The following is a 12,392-nucleotide window of genomic DNA, read 5'->3' on the forward strand; positions in this document are numbered from 1 at the left end:
CACTTAGCCATCTGCAATAAGGCTGATTCAATAATGGAAGGCAGAAAATAAATAAATCTGTAAAATGGAGAAGATATGAATTATTAATGGAAAGGATACTGCCTTCCTTTTATTTCTGCAAGACTGACAGAGCTGAACCCACCGGGCAAAGCTTTCACAGCGTCAAAACTCTCAATTCCTTCGGTCTTCCTTCACAAAAGTTACAAATCTTGCAAGGGTCCTGAGGATCATATAAAGCAGGCTTCCTCAACCTTGGGCCCCCAGATGTTGTTGGATTACAACTCCCATCATCTATTAGCAGAAGGGCAGCAGTCAGGGGGAGAAATGGTTGGCTCCGGAGCTGCCGTAACCATTCTTCTGACCCCCTGCAAACAACGAGAATCGGAAAAGCGTGCAAATGTTGCCTCGTCTATTTCAGGCAGTAACTTGTCACAGCCAACCTAGCGAGGCGAGAGTCCCCAAAAACAACTTTCCTCAAACAGCCAATGCTTGACCGCAGGTAGGGTTCCTGCTCCTAGAACACAGCTAGGAGTTACACTGCACCATGGGTTATATTCACTCTTCTTAACCAGCCAGAATGATGCTTCAGATAATCAAAATCTCAAGCTTACTTCTTAATACCTAGAAGATTGCATCTCTTAAAAATCAATCAGGCAAATAGATTATTTTTTATATTTAAAAAACCCCTACAACTTTTGACGTACTGGAAAAAGGTGTCCTAATTAACTGAGCATAAACTTTCTTTAAAAGGAAAATAAAAATCTGCGCAATCAAAAGGCTTCAGGTTGCAAGGACTATCGTGGAAGAAAAATCACCTCGTGCATGAGAAAGGAGGAGAACACCTCTCAGGAGCATGCCTTTTACACCACACCTGTACCACAAAAGCTTACTGTTTTTACTGGCACAAAGATTTGCTATCAGTCCATCAGCTAATATAATTGCTGTCATCGGCTGACTAATCTGAAGGGCTTCAGCTCAGAAGTAGAGAATCTGATTTGCACACAGAAGGTTCCGGGTTCAATCCCCAGCATCTCCAAGCAGGGCTGAGAATGGCCTCTGCCTGAAGCGCTGGAAAGACGCCATCAATAAAGACAATACGGATTTAGGGGGGATTGATATACTGATTCATATAGGGCAGCTTTCTGGGTCCTACTGCCTGCCTCCCAGGCACCCTGGCAGGACAGAAGGAAGAGGCAAATGTAGAATGCCGCTTCCTTGCAGCGGCCGGGGCTTTTCCTCCAGCCCAGATGTCGAGGCTGAGCTATAATAAGAGCAGACATCAACCCGCAGAGTAATTAAGACTGCTCAGCTATAAGCTTCGGCAGACTCGAATCCCAAGGAATCTCTCTGCAGAGTTGCATGCAAGGGATCTCGGGGTTTCTACCTTTCCATCTCCAGAGGCCCAGATGTAACAGCTCCTCCGAAATGAAAAAGCAACATGGAATCTGCTCAGGGATGCACAAGTCGCCCACATCCACTGGACATGGATGAGGAACTCGGGGGCTCTCTTTCTAGGAATTTCAGCTCTTTCGTGGGAAAGGCTGTGCAATCCAAAAGCATTTGCTGAATACTTCCCACCCCACTGCCCCCAAAAGACCAACTGTCGGACCACTATTTATACTCATTAGTACAGGGGTCAGCAACCTTCTTCAGCCATCAGACCATGTGGTGGGCCGTACTATATGGGGGGGGGGATATGAACGAATTCCTATGCCCCCAAATAACCCAGAGATGCATTTTAAATAAAAGCACACATTCTTGTAGTTGTTTAGTCGTTTAGTCGTGTCCAACTCTTCGTGACCCCATGGACCATAGCACGCCAGGCACTCCTGTCTTGCACTGCTTCCTGCAGTTTGGTCAAACTCATGTTCGTAGCTTCGAGAACACTGTCCAACCATCTCATCCTCTGTCGTCCCCTTCTCCTTGTGCCCTCCATCTTTCCCAACATCAGGGTCTTTTCCAGGGAGTCTTCTCTTCTCATGAGGTGGCCAAAGTATTGGAGCCGAAGGTTCACGATCTGTCCTTCCAGTGAGCACTCAGGGCTGATTTCCTTCAGAATGGATAGGTTTGATCTTCTTGCAGTCCATGGGACTCTCAAGAGTCTCCTCCAGCACCAAATAACCCAGAGGTGCATTTTAAATAAAAGGACACATTCTACTCATGTGAAAACACGCCAATTCCTGGACCGTCCGCAGGCCGCACTGAGAAGGCAATTGGGCCGCATCCGGCCCATGGGCCTTAGGTTGCCTACATAATCTCAGCAGTCCTTATAAAGATCCAATCTTCTGCTTCAGGAGCAGGCATCCCCAAACTGCCGCCCTCCAGATATTTTGGTCTACAACTCCCATGATCCCTAGCTAACAGTACCAGTGGTTGGGGAAGATGGGAATTGTGTCCAAAACATCTGGAGGGCCGAAGTTTGGGGATGCCTGCCCTAGAGCTTGGGAATAATCGAACAGGGTTTTCCCCCCTTTGAATATCAGACCCCAATGCCACATCAAACACTGCACTTTAAAAGCCATTTCACTGCTATATGACAATGGTTCCCAACTGGGGCTCTAATACACATCAACTGCCCAGGACGTCCCATTTTGCGGGGCTATGACTCACGCAAGGGTGCAGCCTGAAAGAAGCACATCCCACATTTGCACTGGGACTTGCTGGAGGGTATGGTGGCACCATTCACACAACAAAAACTACCACTGAGAGACCAACCTTTTTCCAAGGTAGGTGGTCCATGGCTGGGCTTTTTTGGGAACCATTGCTATATAGCATGAGATACCAGGATGGAGGAGCTGCTGCTCTAGAAATACAAGTCAAAAGCTCCCTTTCCCAAGGCTCTTCTTTGGACACTGGGCACGATCAAGCCTGAAACCCTGGAGAGCCGCTGCCAGTCAGTGTCAACAATATTGAGCTAGGTGGATCAACAGTCTTGATTCAGTATAAGGAAGCTTCCTGTGTTCTGGCTCCCAGGAATTTTGCACATTCCCAACATCAGCCTGAATGCTACTTGAGAGAGGGGTGCAGTCAGCTAGCCTGCCCACCTGTAATCCCTAGCTTCACATCCTGTCTATTATATTCCACAAGTGTCTGCCACGATTCCCTCCACTCCCCATTTTGTGGAAGATCGTGTCTACATCTCAATGATCTCTTCTTCTTCTTCTTCTTCTTCTTCTTCTTCTTCTTCTTCTTCTTCTTCTTCTTCTTCTTCTTCTTCTTCTTCTTCCCTTTTTTCCCTTGCTCTGCCTAACAGCCAAGGTGTCCTTGAGTTACTGCGTGCATATTTCCATACTAAATCCCCCACGCTAATCCATGGTGTGGGCAAGCCCCAGCTTTCTAAATTTAAAACACTGCCACTGTGTATGAAGATGGCATTCATCGAGAAATGCACGCCTGTTAATTATAAACACGTCGCTGTCGCAAACCGCCACATGACAACAAGGTGTGAGGGTCACAGGAGGCCACGCAGCCCCTTGAGTATATTTTGAGACTTTAACCACAAGTTAAGTGCTTCCAAGAATGCCCAGCAAGCTCTTTTCTGGGGGGGGGGTATCATTCCAAGGCAGGCTTTTACAACCTGGTACCCCCGCAGGGATTGTGGGCTGAAACTCCTATCAGACCGAACCACCATGGCCAATGGTCAAGGATGATGGGGAATTTGGAGTCCAGCAACATCTGAAGTGCCCTGGAATGAATCTGAGAATTGTAGAGTTGGAAGGGACCCTGAGTGTCATCTAGTCCAGCCCCCCGCAAAGCAGGAATCACAGCTAAAGAATTCTGGACAGAAGGCCAACCAACCTGTTTTAAAGTGAAGGGGAATCCACCACCTTCCGAAGGAGCCTGTCCCACTGTCAAACAACTCTTGCTGACATATAGGTCTTCTAAGGAAGGCTGTTCCAAGCAATTTGAAGGAGGATGCCTTTTCAAACTCCGTTTCTATCTAATGTTACCCCCCCCCCTCAACAACAACAAAAAAAACCTTCTTCTGCATCATACTTGCAGCACGATCAACATCCCAAGGCCTAACCAATCAGTTAATTTGGTTATGAGCATTTTCATAGTTTTAAATCTATGCCTGCCTTGCAACAATGGGTGAGAAACTGCAGCTATCTACCTATCCTTCCTTGCACCCCACAAATTCTGGAAGGAAGTGCAGCCCAAACAAACCCAGTAAGGGGGCAGAGAGTTCTTTAAAAGAGGGAAATGTAAAAAGTGCCAGAAGATCAAGCAAAGTCAAAACTGAAGAGAGCCATGCCTGCTGCGGTTGCATTACCTTGGGGCAGGCGGCAATAGTAAGGGAGCCTTAGCTGCCCAGCTGACCGGGGAGGGAGATGGAGGGGATCAAAGCTTTTGCGCCTCCACCCACAACAAGACTTAACACACCCCAACACAAAATCTGCCTATGGTCCCGTCCCCCCCCCCCCCGCCTATTGGTCTATTTGACCTCCCCAATACATTATTCTCTGCTCCATCCCCACCCCACCCCAGCACCACCAAGGTGGGAAAGGCCAGGGCTTTTGATGTGGCACAAAAGCTAGGATTGTGTTGCCTAGAAACTGGATGGAATGTGTTGCAAGCTGGCAACTGGGCTTGGATTCCCCCCTTGATCAGCAGAATAAGCAAGGAGAACAGCACTCAGAGTGCGCAAGAATGGCTGGGCTGTGGAAGAGGCACCAATTCATCGCTCTGTCTTTCTTTCTCTCTTTCCAGAGTTAACGTGACTGCTCTATTAAGTTGGTGTTTCTTCAAGGCAATGATTCCCCCCCAAAAAAAGTCTTTGGAATGCATTAGGACAGGCATTTGATTAAAGAAACCTTGGGTGACGAAGTGAGTCACCTGCTTAAATCTGCCCACAAGTTAAATTGAAGTCCGCACCATGTTAAAAGAATCATTCCTGGTTGTGCGTTTAATCAAGAGCACTGACCATCTGTAGTTGTTAAGTAGTACCTGTGTGTGTGTGTTTTAAGATCCATTGCTCAATCAATTATGCAAACGTTTCCAAGCAAACTATTTTTAATCAGTGTAACTAGGCAATTAAATGTTACAGTGGAAATTTTTCCAGCACTTTATTTTACCATGGAAAATGTTCCACTCCATAAATTCATTAATAATTATGAAAGGATGTCAGCTGCAGGTGAAAATTAGGCAAGCCAGGCAGTTTCAAAGTTTTAAGCAATGTTTACTAAACAAGGGGCATCAGAATGTTTGTTTGTTTTAATTCAAACTCAAAATTTCCAAAATTTCTCAAAATTTCTGGAAAACCCACAACACTGGAGGCTAATTAACCATTCCATCATGCAGGGCAGTTTCTCTGGCCCAGCTGGCAAGAGCAGTGTGTTTAGAAAGAGATGTTTGAACACACTCACAGCAAACCAAGTGGCTTTGGGGGAGGGTGTTAAATGGGAATACTGTACTAAAAAGCAGGAGTAGTTAAGTAGTACGGTAGTGTGGAAACATGGTCCATTGTTTGCCAAATACATCACAGCTGTCTGGCTGCTCAACAATAAAAACACTCTGCACATGCTCAAGATAGTGGCACCAATTTTCGTTCACATGTGCTGGGGATCAGGCTTAGCCCCCGCTGAAACTAAGCCCTGCAATAAGCATTCTACACCGTCACGATTGCCAGATGTGGATTTCTTGGAGGCATCTGTCCAGCCACTGCTGGAGAAAGAAAACTGGGCAGATCTTTTTTTAAAATCTGTGTTTGTCTTGATTATTTCACCACCACCATCCATTATCAGGAGGAGGACTGGATGGCTGAGAAGAGACGCAAGAAACTATTGAAGGTGGAAAATTCCCACCTTCCTGTCCCTGACAGGGTGCAGCTCGGATGAAATATTAAAACTTTGTTTGTTATGTTTAAGTCACTAGGGGAAGAAAAGCAAGAGGTTCCTTCCCCCAACGAAAAGCCTGGTAAACAAAGACCGACTGCCCATCAGGTCACCTAATTGGGACCTCTTGAGAAGAAAATGAAGCGATTCATTGCTGCCCCATTCATTAGCCAATGAAATAGGGGGCTGTTATGGAGGACTGGGTCAGCTGGAGATTAAAATATTTAATTAGGAGTTTTATCTGTGTTTTCTGCCGCAGAGCTTTCTGAATGGTTCTTTGAGCCCCGAGCTGGCAAGTGCCCAAGTTCCAACAGTATGTGTGACTACTTTAGCAGGAAGGGACTAAAGGGAGGAGGGGATGGGGCCGAATGGTACAAGGGATGCGAAAGGCATTCAGACACACAGGCTCGGCCTCTAGGTTTTGGGTGGTTGGGTGGGGGTGGCATGGCTCTGGGGCAAGCTGCTCTCAGCAGCCTTTCCACCGGTGGCATCGTGCCCTCACCACCACCTCTACAGGCACTGCAAATGTAATTCATCTTTAAGGGATCGAATCACTTCCCAAACCTGTATACACCTGAACCAGATCTGACCTGTAACAACTTACTTCACAGTTGAAGTGGAACTAAAGCTCACAAAACTGAGTGGTCTGACTCCTTGAGAGCAAGAGGCAGTGTAGGAAACACTTCACAGTCTGGGGGAAGGAATGTGTCCCTCCAGGCCCCTCCATTTGGCCTTGCAACCTTTCACAGGCCCTGTTCCACACTCTCAAGTGCTTTTTCCTGGCTGCAATAATTATGATAATGTTTCTTACTTGCCAAGATGGGGTAGGGGTTAGTGGCTAGGATTAAGGCTGGGTGACATATCAATATATCGTTCAAAACCTGTCTGAAGTCCATATCATGATAGCAGTTTCATAATTTTTTTGTCCGGAAAATATATGGCGAATCATGGTTTGCGTGTGTGCGCTATGCATGGCTCCATCCTTATTTCAGACATTGTGACAGATCAGTATATTGTGATGTTTAGCTGGTGATATAGAGTCGTACCTTGGTTCTCAAATGTCTTGGTACTCATACATTTTGGCTCCTGAACGTGAAAAACCCGGAATTGTTCCAGTTTTTGAATGTTTTTCGGAAGTGAAACGTCCGATGCGGCTGTCGGCTATTGTTTCTGGGTTGCCTGCGCCAATCAGAAGCCACGCCTTGGTTTTCAAACATTTCAGAAGTCGAACGGACTTCCGGAACAGATTATGTTTGAGAACCAAGGTATGACTGTATTGTGATGCTGAAAACCTGGTATCTCCCAGCCCTGGTTTGGATGTAAGAGCCACATCCACTGCCATGCCTTTATTTGCCTCTGGCCACTCATACCCATGCCACACAGCCAACATAAGGCTGCTCACGATGGAAAGTGGCCCTCAACGTGAAAATGGTTTCCTACCATTGATCAAGTGTCCCCCCCCCATCTTTTTGTTTCCTGCAATTGTACAATGGTGCCTCGCAAGACGAATTTAATTCGTTCCGTGGGTCAATTCGTTTTGCGAAAAATTCGTCTTGCGAATCGCGGTTTCCCATAGGAATGCATTGAAATTTCTTTTTTTGAAATTTCAATGCATTCCTATGGGAAACCGTGATTTGCAAGACGAATTTTTCGCAAAACGAATTCGCCTTGCAAGTCACCATCAGATCGCAAGACGCATTCGTCTTGCGAAAAATTCGTCTTGCAGGGCATTCGTCTTGCGAGGTACCACTGTACAACTTTCTCCTATGCAATCCAAGGGTGAAATCCTACCCACAAATCCAGGAAACCTACACACACACACACAGAGAGAGAGCAACCACAAGATTTTAACACTGTTTTTCAAATGTTGCTTACAGTCATGAGGTCTTCAACTTTTTCCTTAAAACAAAAGTAAAAAAACAACACAAAAACCCAGCACAGTCACAGAGAGTCTAACAAATTGCCTGCACAGGGGGGAACTCCTCCGCCAACATAGAGCAACGGTGATTTATAGACCCTAAAATGAATTGTGGAAGAAGATAGATGGGATTTTTGTACCAGAAGCTCATCCATGCTGGTCTGGCATTTCTCAAGGTTGATCCGCTTGATTGCCACCTTTTCTTTCTTCGGACTACAATAGGCTGCTTGGACCACTGCTGTTGCTCCACTGCCTGGCAGAGAAAACACATAAAAAAATACAAAGTTAGGAAGAAGCTGCTAAGGTTGCTGCTGAATTAGCATCTCTTTGCAAGGAGAGGTCCGAAATACTACATTTTTTAATTCTATTTATTTATTTATTTCATTTATGGCCCTTCTTTCTTCCAAGGAGCTCAAGGTGGTGTGCGTGCTTCTCCCTACCTGCAATTTATCCTCACAACAACCCTGTGAGGTAGGTCAGGCTGAGGTCTTCATGACAGAGTGGGGATTAGAACCCTGCCCTTCCAGGTCTTGGTCCAACACTCTTAGCCAATAAGCCACACTGGTTTTCTTTGTATGAATACATTCATAAATAGTGCTGCTTTTGAACACTGTTGGCATATTCAAATTGCATATTCTGCCCACAAACTTGCAGGAATCCCATAGTCCTGCCTTTAAAAAAAAAAAAAAGAAGAAGGATAAATTACTAGCCTGCCAGTAACTCCTCTTGCAGAAACCAGTTGCAATTCTCTGATGGGCCCTCCATTTCTTCTCCAGTGGCCAGCTCAAATGTCAACATGCAATGGCTTTTTCAGCTATGGCTACCAGGTCAAAATTTAAATCAGGCATGGGCCAACTCGGCCCTCCAGATGTTTTGGGACTACAATTCCCATCATCCCTGACCACTGGTCCTGTTAGCTAGGGATGATGGGAGTTGTAGTTCCAAAACATCTGGAGGGCCGAGTTGGCCCATGCCTGATTTAAATGCAAGGCTCCATATTTCACTTGCTCCCCACTACATCCATTCATATCCCCCCCCCCCCCCCCGCAACTATTAGGTTGCAGAGCAAACAAGGAGACTTGCTAGGGATGACTTTCTCCAAAGTATTTTAAAAAAAATAATGCAACAAGACACACAAGTGAATTCTCACTTTGGCAGCGACTGTGGCACACCATGGATTTTCCAGACCAAACTTAAGGCGGATCGCCAGGCTGCCTTAAGAAAAACGTTAATAAAGGCATAGCTGCAATTCCTGGGATGGCTGAGCTGCTATGGAATTTAAATTGTAACATTCCACAGGGGAGGCAGAACAAGATTGAAGGTATCACTACAGACACATCATACCAAAACCACAAAGCTAACAGCAAGAAGAGGGAAAGGTCACAATGAGGAGACAAGGAGGAAGCTGTTGTGAGGCAAGGAACAGTTTTTTGAAAGGGGAGACGAAGCTTCCCAAAGTCTTCTCTCTCACCCTTTACAAGGCCAAGCTGACATGGCAAACAGTTTTGCCGCTGAAGCTAACCAGCCCTGACTTTTATATACTTCCCAGATGGTCACCCATCAAGGCACTTTAGCAAAGGAGCCCAACACAGAGGAAATGCAATGCGCAAATCTCCCAATGCAAACTAACATAGGATTTGGCGTCCTCAGAACCTGAGTGGGGTTCCTAGCTCTCATGACTGAATTAAACACAAAGTCCAGAAACTTTAGTCGGAAAACCTCTAGCAACAGTCCTTCGTGTTCCTCACCCCAACCGTCAAAATATTTCTCTCCCTCTTGAACTTTCTGCAGCTGTAATTCCCCTCTCCACCCCAAAACACTTCCAAGCCCACCTTTATATCATTTTCACAACCTCAGGTCTTGAAAACTATTCATTTATTTTGCTAATTTTTATTCTGGACACAGGACTGAGAGTGGTTGCACTGGCTTTAAAGCTGTTTTTATCCATGCCTGTTAAGAACTCTAGGATCTGAGAGATGATCTAGGTACCCCACCACCACCACATAACCGTCTAGATGTGCCCCCCCTTGCTACTGACAGCTCAGGAAAGCAGTGAGTGAGTGAGTGAGTGACAAGAGTTGTATGCCTTTTGCCACGTGTGTTTATTTACTCGCAGCACTATTAGCATGTTCAAATTAGATTTGCCATTTGAAAACGAGGAATTATATTCCTTCCTTCCCCTTCGGCCAGGCTCCCTCCTGGGCCAATTTAAAGGGCACCCAAACTATTCAGCGTTAATTCCCTGGGATGGGAGGGAAAGCAATTCTGCAGTCCCATTTCCAGCACACAGCGACCAGCTCAGAATGGTACACCATTCCTCCTTAATCCCCTGCAGCTGTCTTGATGGAAGATGCCATAATAAACGCTACAATCACTGTATCCACTTCTCATCTTACTGTGGCTCAATGCTTTTTTATTACAGTCATACCTCGGGTTAAGTGCGCTTCAGGTTGAGTACTCCACGGACCCGTCTAGAACGGATTTATCCACTTCCCATTACTTTCAATGGGTAAGTTCGCTTCAGGTTAAGTTCGCTTCAGGTTAAGTACAGACCTCCGGAAACAATTGTGTACTTAAACCGAGGTACCACTGTATTTTTATTATTACCGGTAAACAGGAAGTGCTGTAGTCAAAATGGTATCCCCATTCCTCCTTTGCCTCTGAACTGCCCCTTCTCCAAATATAAGTGGCCAGTTATAAATAATATTTTAATTGTCTAGTGTGCCACTACCCCAGCAGCTTTCAAAAAATGTGTCGGAAGGTACTTCTCAATTGCCAAGAGCTGTCCAGGCAAAGGGCTGACAAACCTGCTCCAGAGTAAAACTACATTTGTAGCGGTCAGGACTGGATGAACACCTCTGGATGCAGATTAGTAAAACAAGAACTTGTGACCATATCTCAACGGGCTAAGAGAGAAAAAATAATAGAGTATTTTGCCTTCTAAAAAATGCTAATGTTGTTCCTTGCTAGGCAGCAGGAGGGTAGACGGGTTAGTCGAAAGCAATAGTTTAAGAGCCAATGTCTCTCTTTTTTCCCTTTCAAATAATATTTATTCATTTTAAAACAATACAAAATACAAAAAAAAATCACAAAAACAAAGACAAAAACCAAACATAAAACATCTTTCATTTTTACTTAACATTGTAGACTTCCTCAATTCCCCCCTCACTGGGTCCATTTTTAAATCCCACTTAAGCAATTTTCATATTATATCTTTAATCATTTTAACACATTTTTATCATTATCTCTCAACTATTCCTAATCTATAAACATCAACTATCCTTAAACTTATAATTCATCAATTATTCCAAATCATAAATCATTTTCCCAACCTTCTATCTTCTATTTCACCCCTTAGCCTATAATTTATTCCCAAAAATTATCCATAAATTCAGATATTGGTTCTTCTAGCCTAATAACATTTATACATTTAAATCTGATTCAGCACCCCACCCCCTGGACTCGAGGTCTCCCAGATGATTCAGCCAGTTCCACAGGTCATTCCACTTTCTTTTGGGGGTCCCCCCTCCTTCGCGCCAGGAACCTCGGAACTCGAGGTTTCCTCGCCGCTCGGCAATGGCGGTAGACCGGAAGTCCAATGTCTCTTTTCAATAAAGAGATTTAAGCAGCTGGGAGTCATCTGATCTACTTTTTCAGAGGGTTACCTTATAAAATCATAAACCTGCAACTTCAGGGCAAACTATGAGATAAAGCTAATTCCCAAATAACTTTGTAGAAGAACTCCTTCCACATACTTGTACTGTGGCTACATATATCCAATAGGGCTGGGTGATATCTCTCGTCCAAACCTGGTTTGAAGTCCGTAACCATTTCGTCATTTTTGACCATGGCAACGTATCAAGACGTATCACCGAGAAAGTATCTTTCAACTGAAATTAAGATGTTTTCATTTTTTAATGACGGACCTCGTACAGATTCTATATCATATTCCAATATGTTAACATACTAGGACTCTGCTTATTGTGTTTCTAAATCCCACAGAAACCCAGCATATTCTTCAGGGATTTCAAGTTTTATGTCATTCTGAAGACACAGCAGCAGGTTAAACAAATTTGCACCATTTTGCCAAGGCTCTCCAATCTCTCATACTTTTCCTTAGATGTAGGATAAAATCCTTCCACAACTCCCCCCCCCCAAGCAACAATTATCACTAATGGTATTTACACACTGTGTGGACTTTTCAAGGAGTCAATCAACACTGGGGTGTTATTTTATGTCAATTTCTCCTCAAGTTTGGTCACGAGAACTGCAAGCCTCTTATAAAGTTCCCATATTTCAGCTGACAGACTGTGACACAAATCTCTCCCTCTGTCTTGTCACAACATATGTGTCACTGTGCCACACTGTTAAGAAATAATATGAGTCACATTATTTCTTAACAGTATGCGACTGGCAGAATCGCAAAGATTTGGGTTGGGGGGCGGGAAGGAATTCCTGAAAAAATTTCTCAACCCTTAGTTCTCTCAATGAGTTGCTTTCCGTACGCGCAAAAGAGAAAATGCTTCTCTGTAAATGTTTTCCAGGACTGGCCCTCAACTCACTCCCCACTTCTCTACAATCCTCATTTATCCCTCTGCCCTTAATTTTTGAAAGTGTGGAAATTTCATCTCTCAGGCTGA

At 44.7% G+C, this 12,392-nt stretch overlaps 1 protein-coding gene across 2 annotated transcripts in view; it reads right to left on the bottom strand.

The window, feature by feature from the left end:
* OXSR1 (oxidative stress responsive kinase 1) overlaps positions 1 to 12,392 on the bottom strand; it is a 90,068-nt gene that overhangs the window by 59,383 nt on the left and 18,293 nt on the right. For both annotated transcript variants that reach the window (XM_035128996.2, XM_060280927.1), the window contains one exon: positions 7,893 to 8,005. In XM_035128996.2, the coding sequence (XP_034984887.2) occupies positions 7,893 to 8,005 (113 nt within the window). Of the gene's footprint in view, positions 1 to 7,892; positions 8,006 to 12,392 lie in introns of those variants that run through there.

The sequence above is a fragment of the Zootoca vivipara genome, chromosome 12 (genome assembly GCF_963506605.1).
Source record: "Zootoca vivipara chromosome 12, rZooViv1.1, whole genome shotgun sequence".
In the NCBI taxonomy this organism is placed as follows: Eukaryota; Metazoa; Chordata; class Lepidosauria; order Squamata; family Lacertidae; genus Zootoca; species Zootoca vivipara.